The sequence below is a fragment of the Ipomoea nil genome, unplaced genomic scaffold (genome assembly GCF_001879475.1).
Source record: "Ipomoea nil cultivar Tokyo-kokei standard unplaced genomic scaffold, Asagao_1.1 scaffold3170, whole genome shotgun sequence".
Classification (NCBI taxonomy): Eukaryota; Viridiplantae; Streptophyta; class Magnoliopsida; order Solanales; family Convolvulaceae; genus Ipomoea; species Ipomoea nil.
Window position 1 is genome coordinate 1,169,142 of NW_017619598.1, and position 16,691 is coordinate 1,185,832.

The following is a 16,691-nucleotide window of genomic DNA, read 5'->3' on the forward strand; positions in this document are numbered from 1 at the left end:
GTTGATGACTATTCACGGTTCACCTGGTTTTATCCATTAAGGCTAAAATCAGATATGTATAAAATTTGGGAGTCTTTTCGTGTCATGGTAGAACGCCAATTTTCGCGATCTATCAAGTCGGTACAATCTGATTTAGGTGCTGAGTTTCAAAAATTACATAAAATATTCCAAACACTGGGCATTAACCACAGGCAGTCATGTGCCTATACACATGAACAAAATGGCAGAGTTGAACGCCGAAATCGGCACATCGTTGAAACTGGACTAGCCCTACTTGCAGAAGGCTTGGTTCCTATGCAATACTGGGACTACGTCTTTGAAACTGCCGTCTGTCTCATAAATTATTTACCCACACCCATATTACAATTTGAAAGTCCGTACTCACACCTATACAAAACTACTCCCCCATACACCTTTCTGCGTGTCTTTGGGTGTCGATGTTACCCCCATCTTCGGCCATACAATCGGCACAAGATGGAGTTCCGATCGGCCCCATGTGTCTTCTTAGGTTACCCACCGTCCTTTAGGGGATATAGGTGCATGGACCCAACTAGTGGAAAAGTCTTTATCTGCCGTCATGTCCAATTTGACGAGACTACTTTCCCTTTTGCAGACTTGTCTTTACAGGATAAGACACAAGATGATATAACACCGGCACCTTGGGCTTCTGGACCTATTGTGCCACATTCACACCTACCACCTCTGGACCATGTTCCAGTTCCGGCTCCCACTGCCCCGGCTCCACCTCCGAGTCCTGTGCCATTGGCTCAGGAACCTGCTCCGCTGGCTATTAAGGGACCCACACGACGCCGAGCGCGTGTGCGCCAACAACCTCAAGAAAGGGCTCATGTCATGCGCCTCCGACGCATGACCCATGGCACAGGCGAACCATTCCAGGCTCTCAGTGTTACCACAGACCCGACCTGCTACTCACAGGCTGTGGGCCATCCAGAGTGGCGAGAGGCCATGGATCAGGAGTTTAATGCACTCCTCCAAAACAGCACGTGGCGGTTAGTCCCAGCTGAACCGCGCATGGATGTTATTGGGTGCAAATGGGTCTTTCGCACCAAGCGCACTACAGATGGTAAGGTTGAGCGCTATAAGGCCAGGCTGGTTGCCAAGGGGTTTAACCAGGTAGCTGGTGAAGATTTTTTTGACAGGTTCAGTCCGGTGGTCAAACCCACGACTGTACGTCTACTGTTGTCTATTGTTGTTTCCCGGGGCTGGGTGTTACGACAGTTGGACGTTCACAATGCCTTTATCAATGGGCATTTGTCTGAAACTGTTTACATGAAACAACCACCAGGGTACGAGGACCCAACTCATCCCGAGCATGTATGTCATCTCCAGCGTTCGCTCTATGGGCTCAAACAAGCTCCACGAGCCTGGTTCAAAAGGTTGCATGACTATCTACTTAGTGTAGGTTTTGCGTCTTCCAAAACCGATGTCTCACTTTTTCACTACTCAGCTGGACAGGCATGGGTCTTTTTACTCGTGTATGTGGATGACATCATTATGATGGGCAATGACGCAGCACTGATCGACACTCTTCTTCATCAACTATCAGCTACTTTCAAAATTCGTGATCTAGGTTCCCCCAGCTTCTTCATTGGCATTGAGACGCTCAAAGATGATAACGGGATCCTACTCTCGCAACGCCGGTACATGAGGGATCTGTTGAATAGGGCTGGAATGTCTGATTGTAAGTCTCTAGCCACTCCAGCTGCCGTCAGTCAACCAGTTACGGCCTCCGACCAACCATATGACAACCCCACGCAGTACAGACGCCTAGTTGGGGCACTGCAGTATCTCACCATCACACGCCCGGATCTCTCTATTCCGTTAATCGGCTATGCCAGTTTATGCACTCTCCGACGGTTGATCACTGGGCATTATTGAAGCATGTGTTGCGGTATATCAAGGGCACGTTGGACTTTGGGCTCCATCTGACTGCCTCCGACTCTACTACGGTCCATGCCTTTTCAGACTCTGACTGGGCTGGTTGTCACGTCGACAGGAAGAGCACCAGTGGATACGCCGTCTTTTTGGGTTCCAACCTCATTTCTTGGCTCTCCAGGAAACAACGAATGGTGGCTCGCTCCTCTACTGAAGCAGAGTATAAGGCCTTAGCCGATGTCTCAGCTGAGGTTACTTGGGTTGTTTCTCTTCTGCGTGAACTGGGCTTACATTCTGGTGAACCAGCGACTCTATGGTGTGATAACTTGGGAGCTACCTATCTCTATGCCAATCCGGTTTTTCATGCCAGGACTAAGCACATTGAAATTGATTTTCAAATTGATTTTCACTTCGTTCGTGACAAGGTTGCCTTCGGCGAGTTCCGAGTTAACTTTGTGTCAACCAAGGATCAGGTTGCAAACATCCTCACTAAACCGTTGTCGGGCCCGAGGTTTGCTGCTCTTCGTGACAAGCTTAATGTTTTTTCGCACCCACCTTAAGCTTGAGGGGGTGTGTTAGTATTATTATTATTATTGCTATTATTATTTCCTTTATTATTCTAGTGGTTGTGGCTTAGTCTTGTGCCACTAGTCTATTAGTTAGGAGTTGTTTACGGGAGTTCTATCTCTTTGTATTGTAATCCTCTTCTGATGTAATTCGAATTGCTGAATCATAATCTCATCTTACTTACTTTGTCTCATTTTATCTGTCCTACTTATTATTTATTGGTCAAACCAACACTTTCTTCTTTGTTTATTTTCTTAGTATTTTTTTACATATTTTTAAATTTGATTTTTTGTTGTGTTTAATAGTACTTTTAGTGTAATTTTTAAATATATAAATTTTGTATATTAATACTAAACTTAATATTATAAAAAATTATATTAACTATATTTCAGTCAAACATCGTTAATCGAACCAGACACATAAAATGAGACGGAGGGAGTATTAGTTATTCTCATCTCACCTTATTAAAATAGCATGCAATTCTATTATTATTATTATTATTATTATTATTATTATTATTATTATTATTATTATAGCATGTTTTATTTTATTGGTTAATACAAATCATAAAGGAATTTATTTAATTTGGACTCGATTAACTTTTGATTTATGAAAAAGTTTGTAGCCACTATCGAACTGGATTAATCTAAATTAAAGTATATACTTTATTAACATAAAATACAAAATCAGTTAATAGTGTGCCCATAACTTGCAAGCTTTTCTATTGGCTTGTATATACAAGCTATACGGAGATATTGTACAAATTCGATTAATAGAGCATGTGCAGTATAATTTTCATGCTGCTGAAAATAATTATGTAAAAGCATATCTACATACTATATATCATATATATAACTTAATAAGAGCCAATAAAGTTAGGCCCTAACGAGAACTAAAAAATGTTATTATAATTATTTGTTGAAATGAATAATTCATATTATTTTGATTTTAGTATTTTTTTTATTATTATTATCTTTATTACTTTACCTTCTATTATATCATTTACTTTTTTAAATACCATTGTATTCCATCCGGGTAACTTTAGTAACGGAATATTTCATTAACTATTTATTATTCGCTTACTCACTGATTTTCATAAGGAATGTCTTAGGTTTGAACCTCATCCCGATCAAAATTGACATAATTGTTAAACATATACTATGAATATGTTTTTTCACCAAAAATAAATATACTATGAATATGTTAGAGTGTATTACAAAAAATACAATATAACAGTCAATGTGATTGTTCACTCTCTCGACAGAGCTTCTTGCTCGTATACTGATCGGGAGGTGTGAGACGTAGATGTTCCTCATTATATTCGTGATTATTTAATTTCGCAATAATAGTTCGCTTTGATGCTTGTTTTCAAAAAAAAAATATATATATATATATAATATAAAATGTAAAATAAACTTTGGTCAATTAATTAGAATCACGCATTCGACATGCATTGATGAAACGGTACACCTAATTTACAATACATATTCAACACATATGAGAAACTATGTCTATTATCATTGCCTTTTGGGGGAAGGAGATTTTGGTTCTGTTTTTGAAGGTACACTATGCTAAGGCACTAAAATTGTAGTAAGACACACCATAGGACTAGATTAAATCAATAATTCATTTTTGGCAGAAGTGACAACAAGAAGAAACATGAATCACGCCAATTTATAGGGCCTTGTGTTGCAAAAATTATGTTTGAATACTATCTAGTGAGGGTGTTTCCCTCTAAAACTGCTATTGCACCAATTAATTTAATTTATGAAAAATTATGCATGTCACATGTCATAGTGTTATGCATTCTTGAAATATTTACTTTTAAAAAAAAATTGATATCCTTGCATTGATATACGTCAAGATACCAAATGATACTTGGATAAATTATGAAACACTATTTTAAAAATACATATTAGACATTGGACTATTCGCACAATACGCGTATGGTAACTAGTTAATACAATATACTCGTAACTTAAATTATATAAGTATTTTCTTATTACTAGTTCCTGTACGACACTAAGACCAGATATAAACTCAGAGCATTGCATTCAAACAATCAAACCCCTAGGGAGGTTGTTAGCTAGGGGTATAGTTTAATTTGTACCCCTTCCCCAAGTACCCAACATTGTAGCTACAAAACATAATGATTACAACAACAACAACAATAACAACAACAACAACAACAACAATAAAGCTAGCCTCCTAATAAGTGTGGCGCTCTACTCCATAAGTGTGTTGGCCCTCAATAACTCGTGTTCTTTGATGAGGCAGTATACTAACAAGTACATTGGACTCTGCGTTAAGTGCATCGTTCCACCTACTCTCTGCTTTACTTCTGACTGTTACTATTTGACTATGTTAATTGCTTTGACTCCTTCATGCTAAACCAAAAGCGTTCCTAGTCGGGTCCAGTACCTTGTCCAATTATCCTGTCACCAGCGCCCTACTCCCGAGCTACGAACACAGCAGAGTCAGTTAGGAAATAATAATAGTGGTAGACTCATCTAGTTATCCAATCACCAGCCCCTCTACTCCCTAGCCGCGAGTACAATGAAGTCAGCTAGGGAGTAATAACAGCCTAGATCACCCTTCAGAGTTAATTTTTTTTAACCTCCTGCGATAATACCAACACCTCAAAATCAAAGGACTCGCGATTGGAGTAACCAAGAACAAACATTGAGACGGTCAAAGCCATGGGTAGACAAGGACATTGCCCGGCCGAGTGATCGTCCCCAGATAGTTACAAAAAAAAAAAAAAAAAAAAAAAAAAACAAAACAAAAAACAAAACAAAAAAAAAAACAAAACAAAACAAAACAAAAAAAAAAAACAAAACAAAACAAAACAAAACAAAAATTGTTTATATCATTCTCTAGGATGACTTTTTTAGACATAATCCTTGAAAATAACTAGGGACAGGAAATCGGTGGAAACTAAGCAATAACGAAAGAGTGAGGAAATAAGAGCAAACAAAATAATTACATGATCAAATAACTAAAATAGCGCTTGGAATGAGGAAACATTCGATTCAATGCTAACACTAAGAGTTAAGGGGAGCCAAACTCAATTTCGAGTTCCAAGATTGTCAACACCATTTCGGTGGACTAACACACCACTTTCGTTATCCAATGTTAGGTCAAATTGAAAGGCAGGGATTGTACCACTTTCATGACGCTACCAATCTCCTTGATAAAGTTCTAGCAATCTAGACCCCTAAAGTTCTCCACTTTCGTACAGAATCTAAGGGTAGTGAGATAAGTCTAGTGGAATCTTGACGGTTGTGAGACGGGTCAAGAAGAATATTGACCCCTTATCCATCCGTTGTCAAATCTCAAACTAAGAGTGTGTTGGCAATGTTATGCCTCACATCTCAACACAAGAACACAAGATAATCTCACAACAAAAAGAACCCTAGATTGGGTTTTACCCCTCTTATGCAATAGATATCAAATAGGCATTAAGAATCTCATGAAAACCTCAATCTAAACCCTAAACAAAACTACTCACACATAGGAAACATAAATAAATATAAGATAAGCACAAACAAATAGTATAAACATTGCACAATAAAGAGATAAAGAGAAATAAAGTTTATCTATTGAAATGGACGATAAAGTCTTGAATCCAAGTGTAGAACCATCAAAATACAAGCTTCAAATATGTTAAAAAAAAAAAAAAAAAAAAAAAAAAAAAAAAAAAAAAAAAAAAAAAAAAACTAACTAACTAAATCTAAGCCTAATCTAACCTAAAAAATATGAAATAAATGAAGGATAGCGGCAAGGGATCGTCTAGGGGTCATAATCGAATAGAAACTATAAAGGAGCTTAAATAGATGAGCAGGGGGTAGCGCATGGGTGTGTCGGTGCCAGTGCGTAAAATAGTGCGAATAATGCCTTTGGAGAACATTGGCGCACGGGCATGGAGGCCCCCATGCAGCGTTGACAAAACCGCTTCCTTGCTACTTTTGACCATTTTAACGTCAAAATTAGGCTTGATGATCTTCATGAAAGTTGTGCGAGCGATCTCTACTAATTGTCTATTTTTACGCTCAGCCACCCCATTTTACTATAACATACCACGGGATGCCATATAGGACTGAAAAGGATTAGAGAGATATTCCTTAGCATTGTCACTACGCAAAACACGAATGGGTTTACGAAATTGGGTTTGTATTTCATCACAAGAATTTTGAAAAATCTGAAATAATTGAGAACGATCTTTCATAAGGAAAAACCCAAGTGCACCTTGAATAATCATCAATAAAAGTTACAAAATAACGAAACCTAAAGTAGAGTTCACACAACATGGGCCCCAGGTATGAACTAAGTCAAAGAGGGACATAGCCCGGTTATTAACTCTTCTTGGAAAAGACTTACATGATTGCTTTCTAAGGTGACATGACTCACACTTAAACAACTCAATAGTAAGACCTAGGACCATTCGTCGAAGTTTGGAGAGACTAGGATGGCCCAAACGACTATGAATAAGCATAGGAGAATCTGTAGATGCACAGGCAAGATCGCCACCATGCATATAATAGTGGCTTTGTGACTCAAGCCCGGCGCCAATCACCCTCCCCATACTGGGATCCTGCACAACAACCGAATCAGCACAAAAGGTTATGGAACAATTGAGGGTACGGGTAATTTTAATCACAGAAATAATATTGAAAGGACTATTAGGGACATAAAAACATACTCTAAGGAAAAAGATAACATAGGAGAAGCCTAACCAACACCAATTGCTGGTGTTTGATGACCATTAGCTAAAGTAACCATGAGTAAAGTCTTAAACTTAGATACATTATTTATAAGGGATATATTACCATAAATATGATCTGAGGCACCTGAGTCCAATATCCAAGTACTTGGAGTACTGGTTTTGGAGAGACAAACCAAAGAAGATGTACCAGCATTTGGAGAATGTGTAGAAGGGTCAAGACATGATGCTTTAAACTGGAGGTACTCTTCATACTCGGTATGGGTCATCTCAACTGGAGTAGAACTCTAACCATGAGTCTGAATCTCAGATCCAGTAACCTGTACCACATTAACAGAGCATGGAGGTCTACCATGTAACTTGAAGCAACGATCTTTGGTATGGCCTACCTTGTGGCAGTAGTCACAACGAGGACGATTCGATGAGTTCCACCAACACCGGATGGTCCAGAAGAGCCTCTATTTGTAGCCCGAGATGCTAGTACTGATAAATCTCCAATAGGTTCAATTGAGGGAGGATAGGCAACTCGAAGCAATCTGGTAGCAGCTTCAGTCAAGGTGGGCACAGTAAGACTAGCTAGAATCTAATCTCGAACATAAACCAGATCAGGAAGAAAGGTAATCAAGGTGAACACTAAAAAAACTTATTACATTGCTTTACATGACCTTTTGCAGTCTTCAGCATCAGGTTATTATACTCATGTTGTAAAGCTTTGATTCGGCCCAAGAATTTTGGTATACCCATATCAACAATCCCACGAAAGTTAAGCATATTAGAGATTAGAGAATAAAGCCTTTAGACATCATTAGTGTAAAGGGACTTGGCTTTATTCCAGATGTCATAACACGTCTCATATGCCTTGTTGATGTTGTGGAGTTTAGGATCAATTAAATGTCACAACATATTGCATAATAATCCATCTACCTTTTCCAATTATCCTTTCTTTGTTTCTTGAACGTCCTCAACTTTTGTGTCTAGATGATCAAACATACCTTGGCCTTTGAACCAAAGTTTCATAGACGTAGCCTAAGATCCATAATTTTCACTCCCAACTAATTTGTCCATGGTAATAGCCGAAAAAGAGGTAAAAGTTGTTGAAGACGATTCCATAACAATAAACAACAAAAGAAATCACACTAACTGGTTAGCGGCAACAGCCAGCGACGATGGAGAAATTGAAAACACAATCAAATGCGTCTCCTCAGGATGAATCCAAAGATGGCAACGACGTCTAGATCGAGATTTGATCAGAAAACAATGGAAAATCTGGCAACGACTATGCGCGTGGCGACGCATGCAACGGCAAAAGGCACCCAAATTTAAGCCTTAGGCTCGCGACGAGGTTCCGAGTAGGTCTATGGTGTTGGTTTGGGAGAATAACCAAAAGGCAGAAGTTGGAACGAAAGAAACAATAACAGCATAGTGCGACACTCCAGTAGCGACGACGAGGAAAGAAAAAGTTATTTAAGGTAGGCTCTGATACCATGTTAAATCATGTAGAAAAATGAAAAGATTCATTAAATTGTGTGTAAAGAGTTGTACATGTATCAACTATTTATACAGGAATAAGCTATAACCTAATAAGCTTATTCCTAACAGGCTTAGGATTTCAACAAGGAGTGGAAGGGGGAGAGAGTAGAACAATTACATCACCTTCAAACCACTATAAAATTCTCTCTACTTTACTTATTAGTTTCACATATACTCTGCTTTGCATGCATAACACTTGCTCTCACACACAACTCAAATACATTTCAACAGTAATTCTCAATTTTTCATTATAGCACTTTACATACATTTATTCCGTTGTGTACTCTAAATTATATTTTCAAAAGTCTTAAATCTTTCTCCTTATTTTTCTAATACGAGTGGTTTCTTCCAATAAACTCACTTACACCCTATAGCCTTTTTGTTTTAAGAAAGCTGAACTAGCTACCAACTACAATTCTTATGTAAAGACCCCAATTTGACCTCATTTATCTTTCTCTTGACTAGAAACAACCTCTTGAAAGATAACGGGATCATTATTAATAACAAGAAGTGCAAAAAGAGACTATATCCTCAAACTCATACTTGCTAGGTGGTTTGACATTGGCGCATATCATGATCTATCTTTGACCAAACAATAATCTTGTAAATTCTCTGAAATCAAACTTGTTGCATGTGAAATCTACAACTTCTTAAGTCTCAACCGTAAGTGGATTATCTGTTCTTTAATTCAAAAGAACCCGACCTATATCCACTTCTATTGTGACTTTTATTGTGATAGAACCATCAACTAGTGAATCTCCTTTCTTCGATTGAAGCATGGAATATTCATCAAACATTACATCTTCGCTAACCACCACGCATTATTCCAAATTTTGTATAATTTTACACCTTTTTTTAAACTCAAAAAGATGCACTTATTTAACTCAAGTACGTGATTTTTCTGCTAATTTGGTTCTCAGCCTCAGCCTACCACAACTTGAATTTCTCAAAAACTTCATATGTCTACTTCAAGAATTACCATGGTTGAAAAAATCGCTAGCGCCTAGGTGACAATTAATTGTCACCTAATTGTCACCTAGGCTCCCGTGTATTTTTTATTTTATTTTACAATTTTTTTAGAGTTTAAACAATTTAAGGTTATTCAATTAAAACGATGTCGTTTTGAGTGAAATAATCTATTTAAAAAAGAATATAACAATAGTTAATCGGTTGACTAGGCGACCTAGTAGCCAAAGTGGCCTAGTTGGCGCCTAGGAAGCCTAGGCAGTCAACGATTAGGCGGCTTAATCGACCCCGTCTAGCCGGCCAGCAGCTAGACCACCGATTATGATGATACACTAGGAGTCCGGCCAGTGCCTAGGCGGGATTTTTACAACACTGAGAAACACACCTAAATTTTCCTAAAAAAATTATCAATAAATGTAACCTAATACCAAGAGCCACATATGATCCCAGATAAGTCCCTAAACATTAGAATGCACATGATCCAAAATTCTTTTAGTTTTATGCTTCCCAGTAGAAAAGCTAATGGAATGTTTCACAAATACACAGAACTCACATAAATCCATCCTTTAACATTCCTTTTGTATAACTCAGACAAATCACGTTCACCAAGCCAACCCGTTTTTAAATGTCACAACTTAATAATATAATCATTAGACACAATAGAATGTGATCCAACTACAACAGTACTACCGAACAACATATACATATTTCCCGTGGTCTTTTTCCCTTCCATCACAATCAGAGCACCCTTATTGGTTTTAATAATTCTTAATCACTTTCAAATCTATAAATAAAACCATTGGCATGCAAACTAACAAGAGAAGTCATGTTCTTCGTTAACTTTGATATATGTCTAATATCATGCAAAGTTCTAACAATACTATCATACATCTAGATGTGTTAATGTTGATTGGGTTAACCGAGTTCAGCCTCTGCTCAATTCGAGACATGACATGTTGGCTTACCATGGAAAGATGTGGTTAAATGAATGTCTACCTACTTATCACCAATTGTAACTTACAGCAACCACAAAATAGGTAACCCACTGGAAAGTAAGCATAGTCCAACATTGAGATCCATCAATTGGTAATAAAGAGGCAAAAGTATGTCCAATCTAGATGGGATGTAGGAGTAGGTCGGGCCAATTATGACTTACAACAGTTACAAGATGGGTGACCTACTGAGAAGTAAACATAATGCAGCGTTGAGATCCATCAAGATATTAACATCACCAATATCCACAATATTATGACACGTATCATTGTCTACAAAAATCTGACAACTAAAAATCGATGAAACTATTAGAACATCATCTTCACTATAATTCAAGTCATCAGTCTATACCACATTCGTAGCCTCTTACTGCTTATTCAACTTTGAATAGTCTCTTTTCAAGTGCCCAAACTCCTTACACTTGTAACATGGAACTTTCTTTTTGTTGATAGATTTAAATCCAGAGTATCTTACTATCCTAACTCCCTTAGCATACAAATTGTCTCCAATAGATTACAAGTCAACAGGGCTACAAAGATCCATTGAATATAATCGTGACTTTTCCATAGTAAGAATTGTTAGTGTTATTAATATTTATGTTTAATAATGTTTTATTATATGCTTTGTAATAGTGGTTCTCTTTCCTTTGGTTTAGTCTTACCTAGAGTTTAAGAGACTATAGTGGAAGTCTCTCTATAGATCTCTATCTGATGTATCTTGGTAAGATTAGATTTTGAAATTCAAAACTTCTGTTCTCATCTGGTATCAGATTGCGTAAGGTTCCTTACGATTCCCAAACACCCAACACCCACCCTCATCCAACGCGAAACGTTCCCGGCTATGTCGTCCAATTCCTCTGAACGGACGATCACCACCACCTCCCCAACCTCGCCGGCGACCAACTCCCTAACCTCAGCGCACCATTTCGTCTCGATGAAGCTCACCACCCACAACTTTTTGTTCTGGCGTACCCAGCTCGTACCGTTTCTACGAGGTCAGGGTTTACTCGGCTACATCGACGGAGAAATCCCCTGTCCACCGGCGATGCTCACCACTGCGCAGCAGTCCGGCGACTCCACGGCAGTTGCCACTGCCTCCGCCCCAGTTCCGAATCCGGCGTATGGCTCTTGGATTCAGCAAGATCAGACAATACTCTCACTGATCATCTCCTCCCTCTCCGACGAGGTAATGCACCTCGCCGTCGGCCGGAACACTTCGAGGGAGGTATGGCTGTCCATTACATCGGCGTTAGCTTCGTCAACCCGCGCACGATGTCTTAGCCTCTTAGGGCAGTTTCAAACCCTCAGACAAGGGAATGGAACGCCGGCCGAATACCTGGGGAAGGCACAGCTGCTCGTGGAAGCCCCGTCTCTCAACAGTCGCCCGTTGTCACTGGATGAGTAGATCCTTTATGTTCTCAGAGGACTCCGACCGAAGTACAGGGCGTTGGCCAGCAGCCTCACCGTGACTGGTACGCCGATCACACTGCCTCAGTTAGCCGATCTGCTCCAGGCGCAAGAGTTCATCATATCTGATGAATTTTCGGTGGCCGGTCACTCAGAACTCACTGGATCCCCAGCGGCCTTCTACGCAGGTCGCGGTCAACATCACGACGGGCATCCGAACTCCGGTGGGCGGCAGAATTCCGGTGGCCGTAAGGGCGGTCGAGGCGGCGGTCGCGGCAGAAATGGCAGAGGAGGTCGCGGAAATGGTCCAAAGTGTCAGATCTGCAAAGCCTTTGGTGATACTGCTTATTATTGTTACCAGCGATATAATGAACGTGCACCACCGAATGTCAATGTTGCCGTAGAAAATCAAAGCAGTACTCTCTTGGGTGATGCTTGGTTTCCAGATACAGGAGCGTCTACACACGCTACTCCTGATGAACAGATGATGAGCCATTCGGATCCGTACACCGGTGGAGATGTTTTGAAGGTCGGCAACGGCGCAGGTTTGGGGATTTCCCGTGTAGGACATGCCGTTATTCCTTCCGTGTCTAATAATTTACATATGTCTCGTATATTACACGTACCCAAATTATCAGTACCCCTTTTATCCGTTCACCAGTTTACTAATGAAAATAATGTATATTTCGAGTTTCATAAAAATCTTTTCTTTGTGAAGGACTGCACCACCAAGGCGGTTCTTCTTAAGGGTTTCACCTCGGGCGGCTTATACAAATTGTTGGTGCCACGGTCCCATTTTGCGTACATCTCCGCACGGGCTTCCTCCACAGTGTGGCATCAGCGGTTAGGTCACCCGCATCATCGAGTCCTACAGCGTGTCCTGAAAGATTGTCCAGTCACAACAAATAATACCAGTTCGTCTGAAGTGTGTACGGCGTGTCAACTCGACAAATCGGCACGTTTCAATTTAGATAGAGTACCCACTTCTAGTTTCAATGTATTAGATAGAGTACCCACTTCTAGTTTCAATGTATTAGATAGAGTACCCACTTCTAGTTTCAATGTATTAGATTTAATCTATACGGACATATGGGGTCCGTCACCTGTTATTTCTGATTCTGGTAGTCGCTACTTTGTGGTATTTGTAGACGATCACTCTCGCTTTACCTGGTTTTATCCCTTACGGATTAAAACCGATATATATAAAATTTTTGAGTTGTTCAGGGCAATGGTAGAACGACGATTTTCGCGTTCTATCAAAGCCATTCAGTCTGATCTGGGGGGCGAATATCGCCGCCTCCACAAAGTGTTTAAGTCTCTTGGTATTTCACACCGACAATCGTGTGCATATACTCATGAGCAAAACGGTCGAGTCGAACGCCGAAACCGGCACATAGTCGAAACTGGCCTAGCTTTAATGGCCGAGAGTTCAACCCCACTAAAATATTGGGACTATGCCTTCGAAACAGCCACATACCTAATAAATTGCCTCCCGTCTTCAGCTATACAATTCCAAAGCCCACACTATATGATATACAAAACCCAGCCTACATATATGTTTCTCCGTGTCTTCGGGTGCCGATGTTATCCTTATCTAAGGCCTTATAATCAGCACAAGATAGAATATCGCTCGGCACCCTGTATCTTCCTAGGTTACCCTGTTTCCTTTAGGGGATATCGGTGCATGGACCCCCGCACGGGGAAAATCTTTATCTGCCGTCACGTCCGACTTGACGAAACTGTTTTTCCGTTTGCTATGCAGTCTACGCAGGTTAACGCCCGCTCAACACCGCCTGTGCCATGGGGGGTTGGGCCAATAGTGGTGCACAATGACTATCAACCCATAAGTCATGCACCGCCGCTACCACAGGAACCGGAGCCCATCGCTCTACCTGCTCCCACCAGGCCGAAACCACGTGGCCGCAAGCCTCGGGCCACAACGGGTCCACCTCCGGACCCATCGCATACAATGCAGACTCGGCGCAAGACTCGGGGGTCGAATGAAGAGTTTCACGCTTTAACTGTTACTGCGGATCCCACTTGCTACTCCCAAGCCGTGGGTCACCCACATTGACGTGACGCCATGGATCAGGAGTTTAATGCCCTTTTACATAACAATACCTGGCAGTTAATTCCAGCTACTCCGACTATGAACATCATCGGCTGCAAGTGGGTATTTCGCACAAAGCGAAAAGTTGACGGTACAATTGAAAGATACAAGGCACGCTTAGCTGCAAAAGGGTTCAACCAAGTAGCGGGGGAGGACTTTTTTGACACGTTCAGTCCCGTAGTTAAACCAACTACGGTTCGTCTATTGTTCTCGCTGGCTGTCTCGAACCAATGGACACTACGACAGTTAGATGTTCACAACGCTTTTCTTAATGGGCACCTAGTCGAGACAGTCTATATGAAGCAGCCTCCGGGTTATGACGACCTAGCACATCCGGGTCACGTATGTCATCTGCAGCGCTCCCTATACGGTCTCAAACAAGCACCGCGGGCCTGGTTCAAGCGACTACACGAGTATCTTACATCAGCAGGGTTTTTGGCGTCCAAGACTGATGTCTCACTGTTCCATTACACTACTGGTGACTCACGGGTTTTCTTGTTGGTATACGATGACGACATTATCTGAATGGGCAATGACTCACCACTCATTGACACTGTGCTACAACGTCTGTCAACAGTCTTTAAAATTCGGGATTTGGGAACACCGAGTTTTTTCTTGGGCATTGAAACGCTTCCGGTTGACAATGGTCTTCTCTTATCTCAGCGCAGGTATATGAAGGACATTCTAGTCCGAGCCGGCATGTCAGAGTGTAAACCCTTGGCTACTCCCGCTGCTGTCACATAGTCTGCTACACCGTCAACGGATGAGTTTGAAAATCCAACGCAGTACCATCGACTAGTAAGGGCCCTGCAGTACCTGACTATCACCCGACCAGACCTGTCGTATGCGGTCAATAGGCTGTGTCAGTTCATGCACACGCCAACGGATGAACACTGGGGTTTGCTTAAGAGGGTTCTACGCTACGTCAAGGGGACACAAGGTTATGGCCTACGCATCACACCGTCATCTAGCACCGACATACATGCTTATTCAGATTCAGACTGGGCTGGGTGTCCGATCAACAGGAAGTCTACTAGTGACTATGCGGTCTATCTTGGCACCAATTTGGTGTCCTGGCTATCACGGAAGCAGCGCACCGTGGCACGGTCATCGACAGAGGCAGAGTACAAGGGCCTAGCAGATGTTTCGGCAGAGGTCACCTGGATCGTATCTCTTCTCCGGGAACTTGGGTTGCATTCCGGGAAGTCGGCTACTCTATGGTGTGATAACCTTGGCGCGACTTATCTGGGAGCCAACCCGGTTTTCCACGCAAGGACAAAGCACGTGGAAATCGACTATCACTTAGTTCGGGACAAGGTAGCTTCCGGAGATTTTGTTGTCAGTTTTGTGTGTACGAAAGATCAGATAGCAGACGTCTTCACCAAACCTTTACCTGCTCCACGGTTCCAGGCTCTTCGGGACAAGCTCAACGTCGTTTCACAACCCCCTTAAGCTTGAAGGGGTGTGTTAGTGTTATTAATATTTATGTTTAATAATGTTTTATTATATGCTTTGTAATAGTGGTTCTCTTTCCTTTGGCAAATTATGCCCTGGACCCGTGTCCACATTGAATTGTGGACACCGGCCCAAAACGACGTCGTTTTTTAAAAAAAACGCGTCATTTAGTTAAAAAAAAAAAAAAAAAAAAATCGCGCGCGTTTTGCCGTTAACGGCGTTATTTTTTTTTTTTGGATTATGAACGTACAGTTATGCCGTTATGAATGTACAGTTATTCCGTTATGAATATACAGTTATGCAATTATGAAATTATGAACACAGAGCTCTAACGTTATGAACTTACAATTATGAACATATATAGTGATAAAATTATGACCATGGAGCTTTAAAATTGTGAATATAGAGCTTCGAAGATTATGAATGTACAGTTATGGAGTTATGAATGTACAATTATAGAGTTATGAATCTACAGTTATGGAGTTATGAATCTACAGTTATGAGATTATGAATCTACAGTATGGAATTATGAATGTACAGTTATTGATCAAATTATGAACAAAGAGCTCTAACATTATAACTTACAATTATGAACATATAGTGATAAAATTATGAACATAGAGCTCTAAAATTGTGAACATAGAGCTTCGAAAATTATGAATGTACAATTATGGAGTTATGAATGTACAGTTATGGAGTTATGAATGTACAATTATAGAGTTATGAACGTACAGTTATAGAGTTATGAACGTATAGTTATTAACATATAGTAATAAAATTATGAACATATACTCTTACAATAAAGCGGTCTGAAATTTAAAAAAAAAAAAAAAAAAAAAAAAAAAAAAAAAAAAAAAAAGGAGATAACAGTGCCGTTGGCACTGTTACCCGTGTCCAGCAAGCATGCTGGACACGGGTCCAACGCATAACGATTGCTTTCCTTTGGTTTAGTCTTACCTAGAGTTTAGGAGACTATAGTGGAAGTCTCTCTATAGATCTCTATCTGATGTATCTTGGTAAGATTAGATTTTGAAATTCAAAACTT

The 16,691-nt window shown here is 40.4% G+C and overlaps 1 protein-coding gene across 1 annotated transcript in view; it reads right to left on the bottom strand.

The window, feature by feature from the left end:
- Positions 1 to 4,897: 4,897 nt before the first annotated feature.
- Positions 4,898 to 16,691, bottom strand: part of LOC109167911 (sn1-specific diacylglycerol lipase beta) — a 40,352-nt gene continuing 28,558 nt past the window's right edge. Inside the window, exon 15 of the mRNA XM_019316978.1 lies at positions 4,898 to 4,923. Within this exon, the coding sequence (XP_019172523.1) occupies positions 4,913 to 4,923 (11 nt within the window). The 3' untranslated portion in view covers positions 4,898 to 4,912. The remainder of the gene's footprint in view (positions 4,924 to 16,691) is intronic.